This window comes from Varanus komodoensis, unplaced genomic scaffold, assembly GCF_004798865.1.
Source record: "Varanus komodoensis strain SLA01 unplaced genomic scaffold, ASM479886v1 scaffold36, whole genome shotgun sequence".
Classification (NCBI taxonomy): domain Eukaryota; kingdom Metazoa; phylum Chordata; class Lepidosauria; order Squamata; family Varanidae; genus Varanus; species Varanus komodoensis.
In genome coordinates this window covers 9,959,985-9,976,759 of record NW_025335873.1, presented here as the reverse complement: position 1 = coordinate 9,976,759, position 16,775 = coordinate 9,959,985, and the positions used below count along the sequence as shown (strand labels likewise).

At 64.9% G+C, this 16,775-nt stretch overlaps 2 protein-coding genes across 2 annotated transcripts; one reads left to right on the top strand and one right to left on the bottom strand.

Moving 5' to 3' along the window:
- On the bottom strand, positions 1-7,118 carry LOC123028233 (alpha-1-microglobulin/bikunin precursor). The gene is made up of 10 exons (XM_044439824.1): positions 6,930-7,118; positions 5,772-5,914; positions 4,948-5,024; positions 4,150-4,263; positions 3,618-3,719; positions 2,939-2,976; positions 2,459-2,537; positions 1,057-1,224; positions 492-656; positions 1-132 (listed from the first exon to the last, which is right to left on the bottom strand). The coding sequence occupies exons 1-10, from the start codon at positions 7,044-7,046 to the stop codon at positions 98-100; spliced, it is 1,038 nt and encodes a 345-aa protein (XP_044295759.1). The 5' UTR covers positions 7,047-7,118; the 3' UTR covers positions 1-97.
- Positions 7,119-7,901: 783 nt separating this feature from the next.
- Positions 7,902-16,770, top strand: CCDC183 (coiled-coil domain containing 183). Its single transcript, XM_044439822.1, has 14 exons — positions 7,902-8,594; positions 9,933-10,054; positions 10,848-10,925; positions 11,337-11,504; positions 12,148-12,252; positions 12,366-12,488; positions 13,041-13,169; positions 13,428-13,488; positions 13,827-13,927; positions 14,498-14,658; positions 14,768-14,933; positions 15,047-15,175; positions 15,559-15,655; positions 16,399-16,770. Exons 1-14 carry the CDS (start codon positions 8,180-8,182, stop codon positions 16,530-16,532), a joined length of 1,989 nt encoding a protein of 662 aa, XP_044295757.1. The 5' UTR covers positions 7,902-8,179; the 3' UTR covers positions 16,533-16,770.
- Positions 16,771-16,775: the final 5 nt, after the last annotated feature.

Below are 16,775 nucleotides of genomic sequence, written 5' to 3'. Positions count from 1 at the left end.
TCTGCGGGACGGTCTTTTTATTCACGATGAGGGAAGGCCGGGCTGCAAGGGACGCGCGCCTGCGGTCTGTGCCCCCGAGGGCCCCCCGGGCACCAGCTCACTGCGACGACAGGCGGAGGAATTCCTCGTCCCCTGGGAGGAGGCAGAGAGGAGGGTTGGGCAGGACCGCCGGAGGCTCCGTGAGCCGCCCGAGGGGGGGCAGTGGGGGCCCCTCCAGGCGTGTGGCTGCCGTCGCCAGCCTCCCCAGGCAGTGGCTGGTTGGGGGATGCTGGGAGTTGTTTTGCCACACATCCGGCGGGGGGGGGGCAGGTTGGGGAAGCCCAAGCCAGAGGATTCCTCCGTGGGGGGGAGGTCACCAGCCGGCTCCCTCACCCCAGCTCGTTTGGCTCATCCTGGGCCAGACCCCTCGCCCCTCGCCCCGGCCTCTGCTTCTGCAGAGGCGCTGCCCGGGAGGGGAGGGGAGGGGAGGGGAGGGGAGGGGAGGGCCGTACCGTCGAGCATGATGCCACAATACTCCTTGCACTCCTTCTCCAGGTAGAACTTGTTTGCGTTGCCTCCGCAGCCCTGGAACGTGACGCACTTGCCCTGGCCTGCGTCGAAGGCCCAGAACGTCGTCTTGCAGGCCCCTCCGGGGATGATGGGGAGACGGCAAGCCGCTGGGGGAGAAGCAGGGGGAAAGGGTCCTGAGGGCTGGCCAGGAGCCCCGCCTCGCCCCCTCTGCGTGCTGGACTAGGAGCGGCCCGCGGGCTCCTCTGAGCCCCCCTGGCGCGGTGCAGCCCGGGCCGTCCCTGGGCAGGGTCCCGGGTGTCTTTTGCCACCTGATGCCCCTTCCTGCAGGCCAGAGCTGGGGTCGCGGCAGGGGCCGGGCACTGGCTCCCCAGCACCTGGGCGCAGCTCCCTGCTGTCGGGCAGGGTCTTTGGAGAGGCTGGTCTCCGGGGGACCCAACCCGCCCCCACGAGTGCCGTGTCCCTGCAGCTCCGGGCAGCGGCCCCTGGTCTGGGCCCTCCTCTGGCGGAGCGCCTGCGTGCCCCACAGACCCGGCCCCCCCGGCCTACCCTCCGTCCGGCAGGTCTGGAGGCAGGCCCTCTCCGAGAGGAAGTTGTTCTTGTTCCCCATGCAGCCCCCGAAGTAGAAGCTGTCGCACGTCTGGGAAGTGGCGTTGTAGAAGTACCGCTGCTCCATGCCCAGGCAGGGCCCCGTGTCCATCGGCTTGCGGCAGTCATCTGGGGGGGGGGGGCGCAGGCCGTCAGTGCGCGCCCAGGCGCCAGCGAGGCGTATGGCGTGCTTCCTCTGGGAAGGGGTCACTGGGCGAAGCGTCGGGCTGCCGGGAGGCCTCCAGCCGGGAGCGCCCCCACCTGGCTCCGCCGCCCAGCCGGGCTCCCCGGGGCAGCCGGGGGCTGGTGCTGCGGCGCAGGGCCCTTCCCGCAGACCGCGCCGGGGCGGCCGGGGGCGCTGGAGCAAGAGGCACCTGCCAGCATCCCCGCCCCGCAGGGCGACCGGGTCTGCGGCAGCCTCGGGGCTCCCCCTGCTGGCCGACCGTGGAAGAGCAGCCCCGGCAGCCGCCGGGTCGGGCCCTCCATCGCCCGCAGCTGCGCGGCCCCACGAGCTCCGCCCGGCGCAGCTCCGCGCGGGTTGCTGGGACGAACCGGTCTCCCCTCCAGGGGCAGCCTCAGCAAGAGCGGTCCCGACCCGCTGCGGAGCTCGCTGCCCGCGGCTGCCCGCGCCCCCGGACCTCGCTCCCGCCGCAGCCCTCAGGTAACGGCCCGTTTGCATGGCCTCGCTGGGCACCGGCCCGGCCCTGCCCGGCGAGGCTGCGCGTTCCGTTCCCCCGCGGGACTGGGCTCGCCTCGCTCTTCCGCCACTCCTGGGGTGGACTTGGGACTGTTGGCCGGGATTTGCCTGGGCCGGTGCTCGGCCTTGAGCCTTGCCACCACCTCCCGGCACCCGTGCCGGCCGGTCCCTGCGCCAGAGGCCAGCCCCCGGGGGAGAGCCGGCCCGCGGGGGGAGCCGAGCGCACGGCCACGAGGCCGCGTGTGGCCAGGGCGGGTGCCACGGCTGGAGCTGCCTTGGGAGCGACGGCCACCCCAGGAGCCCTGCCTGGCCAGCCCCCCCAGAGGGAGCCAGCGCCTCGCGGCCTTTGGCAGGCCTTTTCATTTGCTCGATGGCCCAGCCAGCCTCCTCGCTCGGGCTCCCGCCTCCCGCTCCATCCCCGGAAACGCGGAGCCCCCGACGGTCCCGGCTCGGCTGCGCGGGGCTCACCCTGCCCACCCCAGGGTGGCAGTGAGCAGTCTCCAGTGAGGGGCTGCGGGCGGTGGAGCGGGCTGCGTGCCCGTCATCCTCACGGCTGGGGATGCTGGCCGGGGGTTAACGGGGCCGATCCCCCCGTCGCTGGAGCTGCCCCACCCTGGGCTCGAGGAGGCCGCGTGTTCGCCGGCCCACCCCTGCCGTGGCACTGACCTTCCTGATGGCCGCCCAGGTGCTGCGGGGGGCCGTCGGCAGAGCCTTCATCATCGAACAGGGTGGTTCTCCGCACCCGCTGCCGAGGCAAGAATGCCGTGAGGAGGGCGATTCGCCACTGCGGACGCACGCCGCCCCCCCCCCCACGTCCGGTGTCTTCCCACATGTAACCCAGCAATGGATGGGGGGGTTCAATTCGGAGAATCTTTGCGTGACGCCCCTCTAGGGGAGCCCGTGCCTTCCCCCTGCCCGCCACCATCATCCCCAGCTGCCTTTGCCCCCCCCCCTGCTGCTGTGGCTCGCTTGACAGGTGGAGACCCTGGGGTGAGGAGGCCCCGACGCGCCCGCTCCCCCCGCTGCCCGCATCGCCTGGCCACCGTGGGAGGCCCCCGGGGGACCTTGTCGGCGGCCCTGCTGGTTGGGCAGACCGGCCACACTGACCAGCCTCCCCCAAGAGGCGCTTTGCACCCCGACGCCTACCTGTGGCTCATTTGGGGGCTTGGGCGGCACACACTCCCCTGGGAAGAGAGACGAGACGACATGCGCGGGCGGTGAGCACACACGATCGACCGACCGTGGGGGCAGAGCCCGCAGCCCCAAACCCGTGCCCCAGGCGCCTAGCCTTCTGCGGCAGGTGGAGTGGGCATGGGCGTCCCAGAGGACCGCGGCCCACCGGAACGGCCCCGTGGCATCTCACGAGCGTCTCTTCCACGGCAGCCGGGGTACTTCTTGTCCTGCATCATCCCGGCACCTCGGCCTTTAATTTTCAGAAGAATTACTTTGTCTGGAAAAGCTGCTGGTCTTCCTGCCGGATGCCGTGCGTCCTGTGGCCGCGTCCAGGGCCCAGTGTGCCCCCGGCCCCGCTTGTCTGCGTGGGGCAGTGACCTCCAGGGTACTGGCCCCCATCACCGGGGGGATGCTCCCAGGGACCGTCCAGTGCCCGGCAATCCCTTTGTGCCCCCAGTCGGGGGGGGGGGGTTCGCACGTGGTTTGCGAAGGACGGTGAGGCAGAGGCGCCATCGTGAGGGCTGGCTGCCCTCACGCACAAGCGGCCGCCTGGGCCTCCCCAGGGATGGCTCTGCTCCTGTCAGCCCTCTCCAAACCCCGAAGCACCTCCCGCGCCCCTGCTCCCACCCCGAGCCCGTCGGCCCTCACGTACCTGCGTCAATCAGGTTGAAGATGGAGTCCTCTGGAATGCCCAGGCCCAGGGCCAGCTGCTTGAACTCGGCCAGGCGGCTCTCGCTCAGCCTGGGGCTCCTCCCTGCGGAGAGGAGGAGAGGGGCGATTTGGCACGCCCAGGGCGTGGGGGCCCTCGGACACACAACTCCTTTCTTCCTCTCCCAGGTGCCTCAGCTAAACAGGGGCAAGGGAAGGATGCACTCTGCCCATGTTCAGAGGCGCTCCCACATTTGCATTTGCCCCCAAGTCACGGTGCTGTTCTGGGCACAGAAACGTCACACATCAGGCCCGGCAGAGAGCGGGGAAGGGGGCCTGGCGGGCCTTCTGCGCCCCTCAGCACCTTGCTCCAACGTGGGCCCCTCCACGGCGCCCTCCCAGGGAGCAGGCGTTGAGTGCTCCTTATGGCCCGCTTGGTGGGGAGCAGGAGTGATGGGAGCTGTGCTCCAGCGAGCGGGGCGCGCGCTCGGTCGGGGAGGCCTGACTCGCGGCTGTGCTCGCTCCGGGGCACGTACCGTAGAGTTTGGCCGTGGTGGTGAGTCCTTGGGTGCCGTTCTTCTTCATCACAAAGATGGCGTATTCGTCATAGTCCGTGCGGACCACGTAGCTCTCGACGGTCGTCTTCCACCCTAGAGCGAGCGATTGGAGAAGGGGCTCCCTGGGAGAGCAGCCGCTCCCGGGGAACGCCACGCAGGCCGGCAGCGGGCTTGCTTGGTCGCTCGTGCCCCCGAATTGGGAAAGGCTCCCTGGGGGAGCGACACGGCAGGGGGCCTTGGCCTCGGCCTTTGGTCCCCGGCTCCGACGATGCAGGATCTTGGAGGTGGGACCTCAGAGAAACCCACAACCTCCCAGACACGGTTGGGGGGCGATGGCTTGTGCTCTAAACCGCCCTAAACCCGAGGATACATTTGCTGGGATTCTCTGTGAAAATTTGCTCCCCCGCCCCGCGCCCAGTATGGAACACAGGCATTGCTCCTGGCAAAGGCTTTGTGGCTTCCGCATCCCCAGATTACTTCGCGTGCTGTGGTTCTGGGCCTCCCGGCTCCCCTTGCCCCTGCGCGAGCCCTTGGCCTGCGTCTGGGTCACTCCTGCCGCTGCCCCTTGAATCCTTCCCCCGAGGTCTCTCTCTGAAACCAAATGCCCTCGCCTTCTCGGCCCATTTCCTGCAGGCGGGAGCCACCTTCCTTTACAGACTTGAGAGCCAGCCGAACTGGCACACGCAAATGTGCATTCTGGGAGCCTGGGTGCTGGATCTGAGCATCCTTGCACGCCAGCAGCGACACACACGCGCCTGCCCTTGCTTAGCCACGCACTTGGGTTGTAGTACCAGATCTTCCCCGGGACGTCGGTCTTCTTGTACGGCGTGGCCACCTCGCTGCAGACGCCCTGCCTGCAACAAAAAGGAGTTCTCAGCTCCGACTGGAAGTGCCAGGCCCACATTCAACAGGGAGCGCTGAGACGGGAAATAGATTAAGGGAGCAATCTTTTGCACGTTGAGAAAATAAAAAGGGTGGTGAAGCTTTCCTGATCTTTTTTTTAATTCATGGTGTGGCTAACACATGCCATGGATGGGCAGGCTTTTGTCCAAGTCTTTCTTTTTTGTTCTCTTCTTTTCTTTCTCTCGTTTTTTCTCCACCCTTCCTTGATTTTGTCGCATTTACAATTTTTAAAAACATTAAACAGGAGGAGGAGGAGGAGTTGCCCCCCCCCCCCCCCCCGTGCCGGGCCCCTCCCCCTGGAACGTGTCCCGTGTGTGGGAGCCGAGCTCTGCCCGTCCCCCTTGCAGGGCTTTCGTCCCCCCTTCCCTGCTCTTCTTTGCTGCCCTGCTCCGAATGTTTTCCGGTCTGCCTGCCTCTTTCTTGAAGCGTGGTTCCCAGAGCTGGACAGAGTAGGCGCTCTTGCTGGACAGAGGAGGCCCAGAGCCTCCCCCGATTTGAAGCAGCGATTCTGTCGATGCGGCCTCCGCCGGCCTCTGCCTTTTTTGCAGCCGCACCGTGTTCAGCTTGTGGCCCACACCCGTTCCGAGGTCCCCGGAGGCGGCCACGTCATCGCTCTGGCCCGGCCGGCCTCGTCCGTTCTTCCGCGGCATCAGCAAGGGGGCCGCGCACGCTCCGCTCGCCACGTGCGCGGGACTGACCTGATCCGGGTGGCGGTGAGGCTGATCTCCTCCTCCGTGCGTCCGGGGGCCACCACCAGCGTACCCATGTTGAAGCGGTGCTTGTATTGCATCATCCAGCGGCAAGTCGTGCCAATAGCGATGCCGTACCATTTCCCATACAGCTGCGAGGGCAGGGGCGAGAGGGGCACTTCTGGTTAAACGAGCGAGGAATGCCAGCCAGCCAGCCAACAAAACGCTTCCCTTCCAGCCCAGGAACTGACGCCTGCAAAGCGGCCCTTTCTGCTGCCTTCCGCCGCAGTGGCCCTGCCGCCACAGGCCCTGCCTGGTGCCCCCCCTCCAGAAGTTTTCAGCTCCAGTTCCTCTCAGCCCAGAGCAGGATGGCCCAAGCCGGAAATGCTGGCAGGGCCAGTCCGAAACTGCCGGGGAGCAGCAGCCATGCTTGGTCATTCCAGACGTGTGCGGCCAGCCCCTCCGGCAGAGTCTCTTGGGGTGGCTCAAGGGGCCCGGGGCAGACGCAAGGGCCTCCCCGGCCCACAGCTCGAGCTGCGTGTGAGAAAGAGTCCCCAGGGCTGCACCCCGCCTGGTCCAGGAGGCAGAGCAAGGTTCTGTCCAGCCAGCCACAGGCGGCTTCAGATCAGCCACCGGGAGCCCCGTGCCCTTTGGGTGCCCTGGGTGGCGACTTACAGGACTGTCTGGGGACCCGCTGGGTCCGCCTGGCCCAGCCACCCATCAGTTGCCATGTTCCCCGGCATCCTGCATCCCTTCCGGGAGCCCTCGGGGGGTGCAGGCACGGCCGGCCTTCGGGGAGGTTGCCTGCCAAGGGGAGGCCATCACCACCACTGCTGGCAGGGGGCCCCAGCTTCTCTGCACCGAAGGCGGCTTCCCTCCCCTCGCCGGGTCCGGATCTCCCTCCCGTCCGCCTCCTGGAACCACCCCACGGGGTGCCAGCTCTGTGGCTGGAGGACGGGGTCTGTTATCAGTTCCCATCATCCCGCTCATTAGCCATCCCGGCTAGGAATGCAGGCGCTGCAGTCGCCCGCCCAGTGGGCTCTTTGGGCCCTGAGCTAACAGAGCACAGGGCATGCAGCAAGGCCCCCCTGGGCGCCTGAAGACTCCCCCTGCCCGGACAGGCTGGCCCCCACAAACCGCTCCCCACCACCCCCGGCTGGCCAGTACCTTCTCCTCGTCAAAATCCTCCTGAGCCTGAATGCCGTCGGCTGCCGGGATGGGGCTCCCCCAGGCGGGGAGCACGAGGGCAACACAGAGGCAGAGGAGGGCTGTGCGGAGCTCCATGGCGCTGGGCTCCCTTCCGCCGTTCTGGGCTCCTCGGGGCGATCCCGACCCTTAGATACGAGTGTAGCAGCGCGGTGCACGGTGAAGAAATCTGGACTTTGGCCTTCGGACTGCGCAAGGGGTGAGACGCCGTGCACGGCGGGGCAGCAGGAGAAGCCTGTGGCACGGTCGGCACCCCCGTGCTCTGGGAGGCCCCCCGGGCCACCCATGCGGTGGGGCAGCGCAGGGAAGGTCAAGGGGGGACAGACAAGAGGCGTCTTCACCCCGCTCGCTTCCTGCCTCATTGTGTGGAGCGAGTGGCCTCATCCGGGAGAAGCTCCGCCATCGCTTTCCGCTTTTCACCCCTTTCTCTGTTGATTCTGAGCACAAGCATTGCTCTGCCGCCTCTCGGGGCGCAGACCCTCCCAGGGGGTTTTACTGAGAGCTCGAGCGCAGTGCAGTCGCCATGAAGAGCGAAGGAGCAGAGCCTTGTGGGTTCTCCAGGGCCCGAGGCCGTTGTCCGGGGAAGATTTGGAGGGAGGCAGCTGGGGGGGGGGGGCTTCCTCGGTGGTGCCCCTGTGATCCTGCTGCACCCTTCCTGCAGATGCCTGCCTGGTGCCCACGTGGTCTGTCGTCGTTTCAGGTGCCGGGCTCAGCCTCTCCGCTGCTCCCAGGCACTAGATGGCCCAGGAAGGGGGGTCCAGGCCAGCTGTTCTCCTCACACCTGGTCTCTCGCTACAACGACTTTTAGCCATTTTGAAGTGTTTCTAACTTTTGCATATTTTCTGTTTTCATGATCTTGTATTTGTGGAACGTGCTTTTCGTGAACTCCCAAGAGAACTTCAGCTGGTATGGATGTAAAGGGAATAAAATCAACATAAAAGACTGAGGAACCATTCCCCCGCTTGCCATCTTGGACCATTCCTGGGAGGCGACGGGATCCTCTGCTGCAGCTGCAAGGAGCTCAAGGATGTTGAGGGGTGCCGTTGGCCTACCTGCAGCGAGAGCCTGTTGAGGGGGCTGCTGAATGTTTGTCCCGGGCAATAATTAACCAGAGCAAACAGCGCCCACAGTTGCAAAACCCGGGAGGCTTTCGCCTGGGCCTTGAAGTGTAAATAGACCTTGTGAGCCAAAGATCAAACAGGTTGTTTTGAATGGATACCTGGAACTGGGCAAGCTGCTCATTCCCTGGGAATCTCAGTGCCTGGAAATGCTCTTCTCCGCCTCTGAAGCCCCGCCAAGCGGCCTTGGGAAGGCCCACGTGCCGGGGGCAACAGACTTCCTCGCTCTCTGCAGAACCCCCTGCTCCACGTGGAAGGCCGGAGGGACTGACAAAGGCAGCCCCCAGGCCGCCTGGCCTCCCTTGGACAGCCAAACTCCCAGACTCTGTCGAAGTCCAGGCGGTTCATAAAGCCGCGAGCGAGATTCATCCCGCAAGACGTGGTGACCAGCGATCTCGGGACCACTGGGGGCCGCTGCAGTGGGTGGGTCCCCCGACCAGCCCCAGGAAGGAGCATTCGGAATCCCCATGCGGACAAGCCATTCTCAGTGGAATTCCGCTCCCACAGGGTAGGGATGGGAGCTCCCCCTCGAGAACCCAGTGACCCGAGCAGTGTCACAATGCCCCCGCTGAGGTCACAGAGCCGGAGGGAGCCGCCTGCCCCCAGGCACTTCCGCCCAAGCGGGTGACCCGGCCGGAGGACGCCCGCTCGCCAGTTCGCCAAAGGCATTGCCTGGGTGTGACTCGGCTCCGCCGCCATGAGGCACCAGCGGAGAAGGGACATCAAACAGCAGATCCATGCACTGCAGGCAATCATAAACCTCCAAGGTGACCCTGGGCTGGTGCTTTCCACCCTTCCTTGAGGGAGGGTCCTCCCCCAGTCAGTTGCAGGACAAACGAGATCTGCTCGCCTCCGCACCCTTCTGAAGAGGGGCTCGGCTCCATCCTCCTCTCGTCCCAGAAGGGCCACGTCGCTGGCCGCCGCGCCATCGGTTTTTGGTCCAGTGTGTCGTTCCGCTGCCCCCACACTCCACACCACGACAGTGCCCGCAAATCAGGCTGGCTTTCAGCTTTGGTTTGCTTGCTGGTTCCCTCTTGCTGCGTCCCTTGGTTTTATGGCAAGTTCTGGATTGCTGGTTGCCCTGGGCAACGCCATCGGAGGATGGATTCATAAGTGGGGGGATGAAACACAGAGGGATCCCTGGAGGAGGCTGCGGCTGATGCCTTCATGAAGAGAATGAAGGCCTGGCTGGATCGGATGCGGAGACGGCCCTCCGGCACGGCACTCTGTGCAGCTCGGTTGGGGTGCGACGCCGTGGCAGGGCAGGATCCCCGGAAGCCCAGCCGGCGGAGCCCAACTAGGCACAGTCCCTGCAAGGCCGGCTTGCTGCTCCCCGGAAGGCCCCTCCCCCCGCCCACATCCTGGGCGCTTCCCGTCTCCCCTTCCTCAGCCTTCGCATGTTTTGCCCAGTCTGTGGACAAAGCCTGCACCTTCGTTAAAAGAAATCTGAGTCAATGCAAGCGCTAGGCTTTAATTGGTGGACTCACCAGCCATATGTGGGAACAGAAGGCACGGCTCTGCAGAGAGAAGCCTCCTCCTTGCATTTCTAGATAACGTTTAGGAGCTTAGAAGAAGCCTGCTGCACAGGTATCACGAGTGGCATGAAGCTCTCGTCAGTAAAAGGGCCCCGAATGGGCTTGTGAGGGGTTCCGGACCTAAGAGAAAAGCTACGCTTGCTCTTGGTGCGTGCAGGGGGTGGGGAGAGAGAAAAGAGGAAGCAGAGGGGCTTTGACTCCCCTGGGGACGTAGGAAAGGCCACGAGACTGGAGGAAACCGGCTTCCCTTGCCTTAGCTGGCCAGGTGGCTCTGCTGACGGACTCCCCCCTGCCCCCCCATGTCTTTCCAGAGCAAGTGAAGAAGCTCTTTGCGCAAGGGACTCAGGAGACCGTGTGTAAGAACAGGGATCTGACCCGCTTCCTCCGCAGGAATGTTTGGGAAGGGATGCACGAGCTGAACCTCGCAATCAAGGTCAGGCCGCTCCCCCCCCCCCCGCCTTCTGCCAGGCACGACCCCCACTGCGAACCATCCTGGGGAATGTCGGTCTGCAGAGGTGCTGGCTGTGGCTCCCTCCACCCAAGGGGTCTTCAGGCCGAGGACAATGGGAATGGTGGTCCAGCACATCGAGGGTGCTTTGAAGAGGGGCGTGCCGGGCAGCGTTGTGCCGGACGCATGCGGGGGCCTGGTGGGAAGCCGAGGGCCGCCCCGCCCTGGGGCTCCCGGAGCACCCGCGTGGCCGTCCGTGGCGGGCTCAGCACGGCAGCCCGCGTGGCCTGGCGCCCCCCCGCACGCCCCTCTCCAGCACCTCGGCCAGCGGCCGGGCGGCTCAGCACCCTGGAGAGGGCCTGAGCACGCCACGGAGGAGGGGCAGCCGGGGGCGAGGGCGCGTCTGCGGGCGGCAGCCCTCCTCCTCGGGCGCCCTCCCTGGGAACGGATGGGTGAGCTTGGGCCCTCGGCCTTCGCTCTCCTCCTCTCCCGCAGGGCGGGCGTGGGCGCCAGGTTGGCGAGACGTTGCCCGCGCGAGGTGGCGCTGCCAAGGCCGCCTGTGCCTCGCGTGCTCTGGCGGGGGGCGCACACCCTGGCGGGAGACCTGCCCCTCCGGGCGCCTCCCCTGCTGGGGCACAGCAGCCCCGGGGGCCCCTGCGGCCAAGGCGGCAGGCCTCTTGGAGTGGCCGGCTGGCCCGGGTGGGGGGCGGAGGGGCGAGGGCCCTCCCCACGAGCCGCCCACCTCACCTGGGGGCTTCTCCCTGCCTCCCCTTCCTAGTATGACCACGTCACGATCAGCAGGGCCTGCCGAGAGAAGAAGCGGCTCCGAGTGGCTCTGGCTGAGTACGCCGTGGAGGTAACGAGGCTGCCCCGCGCCCCCCTGCGGCCCTGGAGCGCCCCCCCTGTAGCCTCCGTGCTGGCCAGTGTGGCCACGGGGCCCCGCGGCAGCCCCAGCACCCCCGGCCGACTGCAGCCAGCCTTCCTTGGCCTGGTCGGCCGGCTGCCTCCTGCCCGGAGGGGTGGGCCAGCCAGGGAAGCGGGCTTCTCCGGAGCAGCCGGGCACACCCCCAGGCCACCTGGCCCTGCAGCGTCCCGACAGGTCACGCTGGGGCAGGGACTCCCCGTGTGTGCCAAGGCCCCAGGTCCAGCCGGCCGGTGGGCAGGGGGCTCTGGCGGGCTTTGGCCTGGCAGAGCAGAGCAAGCCCCAACGGGCAGCCACAGCAGGCCACGAACCTCACACGGACCGACCCTCTCCCGCCCGTGGCAGGAAGCGCGAGCGCTGCTGAGCAGCCATGTCTTCGACCGGATGAATGCTCACAACGTCTTGCTCTTCGAAGTGAAGCGGCGGGGAAAGCTCCTGGAGGACCTGCAGCTGCGGCTGCAGCAGCTGCTGGACCTGGGCACGGCCAGTCCAGAGTCCCAGCTGCAGCTGCAGGTGAAGGGGGATGGGGGGCGGGTGGGGGGGAGGACGGGGGGCCCCAGGGACGCCCCACAGGGCCTGCTCAAGAAGGCTCAAGAAAGTGGGATGGATTTTAACCAAGAGTGACTGCAAGTTAAGAGCAGATTTCTTTGTCTCGTGGAGCTTTTTAATTCCAGTAGGGAGAACGAAAGAATTCTCACACCAAGGTTTTGCTGGGGAAATTGCAGTTAGCTAAGAACACACTTTTCCAGAGAACGCCTCTTTGGGTGAAATAGCAGAACAGGTTCATGCGATGGACCGGCTTAAGGGAGCACCTGGATTTTCACCCGAAACCCCCCACAGAGGAAAACGGGCGTTCGAGTCTCTTTCTAGAGCCCTAGTTAAGGCAGGTCACTGCAAAGGCAATTTCCTCAAATAACTCCAGTTCTGGCTGGAGTTATCTGAGGTACTTCTGTGCTTCTCCTCAGTCCAAAGAGCTGCTTATGTAGAATTAATTAAGCAGGAAAGATGTTGTTCCCAAGCTTAAAAGGCACAAAACATAAGGCAAAAGAATGGTGTGGGAAGAGGGGATTTGTAAAGCCACCCCGATATTGGGGGGGTGCCTTTTGGGCTGCTTTGCACACACACCTTGCCTTTCCTGCCCCCTCCTCGGTCACAGATGATCCGCCAGCTGGAGAACAGCATTGAGAAGATGCGCGTGAAAATCACAACTGCGGGGAAGACCTGCATGCTGTACACAAAGATGTTAGATGTGCTGAGAGAGGTGACTGGGGGCTTCGGAGGGAACCCTCCGGGGCCTGGAGGTTGCTGGTGCTTCTGGGCTCGACCAGGTGCCCCCACTCCCCCCCCCAGCTCCACATCTCTCTCTGCCTGTAGGAATTGTCGCACTTCCCTTTCATCTTGGACGACCTGGAGAGCAGGGTGGGGGTCTATCAGGTGGAACTGAAGGGCATGCACCTGATGGCTGTGGACGCGATCGAGGCAATGGAGGCCGCCAAGGTGAGGGGCTGGTGCTCTGCCCTACAACAGGGAGCTGAGGTCAGTGGAGGGGGTGGCCCGGGGCAAACCTGGGCCGAGAAAAAGCCGGCAACTCCCAGCTTGCCCCCCCCAGCCCCCCAGGAAGCGGTGGCGTTGCCCCTGCCTAAAAGCGCCTGGGATTGGGCCTGGAGGCCACTCTCCCGTGCCCGTCGCCTGGGGCTGTCGCCTCGCCTTGCCTTGATCTTGCACTGCTGAACTCGGCACACCCTCCTCCTGACTGGGCAAGTGTGGGATTGCTCTAGTCTGCAAGGGATCTGAGGATTTTGGGAATACGCACATGGATTTAACGGGAGTGGCTTCCTTGCTTAACCACACGGAAGGCTGGCGTTCGCTGTGCTGAGATGCTTCCGCCAGGCGGGGGGGGCGCTCCTGCAAGGGGAACCCCTGCACAGGGCCACAGCTGGCTGCTCTCGGGGGCCCTTGGCCTGGAGCCAGAGTCCAGCCTTTCGCCCCACCGGGGAGAAGCGGGGCCGGCCTCTGCCTCACCTGCCCCCCCCCACCGGGGAGTTGCAGGCGGACATGGCCAATGCCGAGAGCGAGCTGGTGGCGGAGAAGAAGTTCAGGGAGAACTCGCTGAGCATTCAGAAGAAGCAGATCGAGCGGATCCGCACGAAGGACGCCAGTGAGCGGCACCGCCGGATGGTGAGCCGCTCTCCGGAGGACGGGAAGTGGAGTGCGAGGGACAGGCCACAGCAGAGCCGCCAGGCGCAGGGGCTGCGGCCCTCCGGATGCCCCGCACAGGGGCAGGGCACAGGGTGGGGGGCTGCCCGCCCGCCTGGCCCCCTCTGCCCCGGCGGCACCCCTGCCCAGCTGCTCCGGACTCGCCCGCCGGCCCCTGGGGAGGCGGGGCGATGATGAGGCGAGGGCCCCGGGTGATTCCTGCGCCCCCTCTCTTCTCAGCAAGCCCGGAGAGACATGAACATGGAGTTCCCCAACCTCATTGCCCGCGAAGGGACTCGAGGTGAGGAGGCGGCCCGGCCCCACTGCAGCCCCAGGGCCGGGCTGCGCAGGGCCCGCTGGGTGGCCCCTTCCCGCCGGCCGAGCACCGGCTGCCCCGCTGCGGCGGCTCCTTTGCCTCGCCTGCTCGCCTGGCAGGGAGCCCAGGGGCCGCACCCCCACTGCTCCTTCCCCCCCCCCCCAAAGCGGGGGCTGAGGCAGGTGCGGGAGCAGCGGCTCGGAGGTGGAGTGGTGAGGCAGGGCCGTCCGGGCAGCCTGGCGGAAGGGCTGGGCCCCTGGGATCGGTCGTAGCGACTGAGTCACAGGCCCTCCTGGCCGCTGTTGCTTCCCCACCTCTGCCAGGCGCAAAGCTGGAAGCCTCCAAGGCCCAGATCGAGTACCAGAGCCTCGTGACCACCGAGGTGGACAAGATCAAGTGCGCCGTCCAGTGCTCGCACCTCTGGGTATTGTAGCTCTGTGCCCCTCGGGGCGTGGCCTGCCGGGTCCCCCCACTCCAGCCTCCCGGTCCCGGGGTGTGCGGGAAGCCAAGCGGGGGCCGAGCGGTGCGGCTGCCTGGGGACAGACGGGCACCGGAGCGCTCCCTCGGGCGCCAGCGCGGGTGCTTCCGTGCGCCTTGGCAGCGCCGACTTGCACCCTGGCGCACAACGCTGGGGGGGGGGCATTCAGGGCAAGGCCGTCTGGGGGCAGAGGAGTGGCCTGCGCCAAAGCAGTGGGAGCAGCTCGCGGGGACAGCGGGAGCCCCCACTCTGCTAGATGCCCCCCGAGAGTCAGACTGCAGGAGGAGCCGGGCCGCCCCCGCGTCCCGCGGCACAGTGAGCGAGGCCATGGCGGGCGAGCCGAGGCACTCCAGCGGAGGGCAGCCCTCGGGGGGACGGGCCGCCGTGCCTCAGCCCAGCGGGCGGCCCGGGGGCTTCGGGGCAGGGCCGCCACGGGAGGGTCGCGGGCCACAGCGAAGCGCGCTGTGCACAGGCAGCCCTGCCCGCCCGCCTCCCTCCCTCGCCTTCCCCCCTCAGGACATCGCCGGGAGGTTCATGGCCCAGAAGGCGTCCGAGGAGAACCTGCAGCAGCAGATCGCGGAGTCGGAGAAGAAGCGCCGGGAGCTCCAGGCCCAGCTGAGGGAGCTGGAGCTGCAGCGGGCCGAGCTGAAGTTCCACCAGACCCCCAGCGCCCTCAGGTACCCGCTGGTGCCCGCCCGGCCAGCCGCTTCAGGCTGGCTTTCGCAGCGCCACCCCAGCCGCTTCTCAGCGCACCTGTTTAGCGCCTCCTTCTGACCCCCCCCCCAGTTCTAGGAAGTTAGAGGAGGAGCTGCGGAAAGCTCTGGAAGAGGAGCAGACGCGGCTGACTCAGGTGCAGGCCCAGGTGTTCAAGAACCAGGAGCTTCTCCTGCATTTTGAAAATGGGGTCAACAACCTCATGCTGAGGCTGTGTGGCATCAGCGTCCTGGGCCAGGTACTCGTGGCGCCCCTCCCCTCCCCTCCCCTCCCCTCCCCTGGGGCTGCCCGAGGGGAACCTTATGAGGGGGGCTTCGCCTGGACCCACCCTCTCCGTCTGCCTTGCCGTAGGAGGACTCCTCCCTGGAAGCCGGGGATATGTTTGACAAGCTGCAGTTCTGCGAAACCAAACTGCTGCACCTGACCAAAGCAATGGAGAAGCTGCCCTCCTACGACTTCAGCCAAGAAGAGAGCAATGAGGTATGCGCACGCCCCCTTTCCCGGGGGCCGAACGGAGCAGGATTTGCTCGAGCGCGCCCACAGCGCCATCTCCGATCCCTGCTCGGGGAGCCGTTGGGGAGCCCAAGGGGGCTCCAGACGGCTCTGAAGCATTTCTCAGCTGCCCCCTTTGCGGGCGCCATCGCCCAGCCTCATCTTCCTCAGGCCTGTCTGCATGCCGGCAACCAGCAGCTCTCGCAAACAGGCCGGAGGGAAAGCCTTTGTCCGTTTGTTCCCACTAAAAGGGAACGGCGGGTTTTTGCGCACGAGGTGTCAGTCGTGTGTGCATCTTCTCAATCCACCCCCACCCAGACGGCCGTCTCATGACCGGCACAGTCTAATTCTAACCTCTCTAATCTGTGCAGACTTTTATACATGTCAGGAATTTCCTAGAGGAAAGTACCAGAGAGGAACCCCAAAACTTGAGGGTCACATTTGAAGAAGACGACGACGATGTCAGAGGTGTGTATCTGCCAACAGAAACTGCAGCCGCTTGGTGTGGGGGAGGCCGGGGGCTCGACTCTCAACACCCCCAGTTCACAAACATCCATGGGAGCAGGTGATGTGGAGGAACTGACAACCTAGTTTCCTGATCAGATCTTCACAGTCAAACCGTCCTCAGTTTTCAGCTTTCTGGGCCACATTATTAATGACTCATTTAGTCCTGACGCTTCCAAGCCTTTCCTTGCAAGTTTGAGGTATCTTCCTGTCCAACGGAGTGTGTTGTTCGCATCCTGCTCTCCCTTTTCCGTCAGTCTTTCAGCTGTGAAGCAGTCTTGAAGCAGTGGTCTCGGCGGGGCGGGCCTGGGGAGTGCTGTGAAGCATCATGTCGCTGCAGGAGCGGAGTTAAAAATTATAACTGACCGGGATGACTTCGCCCCCAGATATCTGAAGGGCTGCCTTCTCCTGTTGGTGGCTTGACTGCCTATGGACAGCCCGGTTTGCCCAGGCTTTGACGGGCTGTTGAGTGTGCTTTGCCTCAGCTGTTTTAGGAACTGTCCGCATCTCCGCAGAAAACGGCTTTAGGCATTTTACAATCCGTGCGCCTCAGTTTCGTTTAAGACATTTTGATTCTTGCTGTTCTCAGATTGCAAATGTACGTTTACTCTTGTTCTTAGCCACCTTAAGTTTTGCTTTCCTTCCATTTTTTTCTTTCGTGTTTTTTCCTGCTTCTTTCCTTTATAAACGGTCCTTCTTTTCTGCAGAGGTATTTAACTTTGCCGACATCGACCACAGCTACGTGCCCAACCGGGAGGAGATCAAGAAGCAGGGCTTGAAACTCATCGAAGACAAGACAAAAGTCACTAAGAAAAAGCAGAGGGGATCCTCCAAGAAATGATGCTCCCCTACAGATCCTACCTCAAGTACCCCCCCTCTTTTTGGAAAAGTATGTGCTTTCCCCCCTCTTCATTTTCGCTTCTCTCCCAGGAGCTGCTCCACATTTGACAGATGTATTTTTCTTAAAGGATGTGAATGTAATTGAGGATGGACAAGCTCGTTTCTTGTGGTTCTCACTTCAAACACACAAGTGTCCCTGCCGCCCACCCATACGGGAGCAGTGCACACGGTTTCCCCACGGATG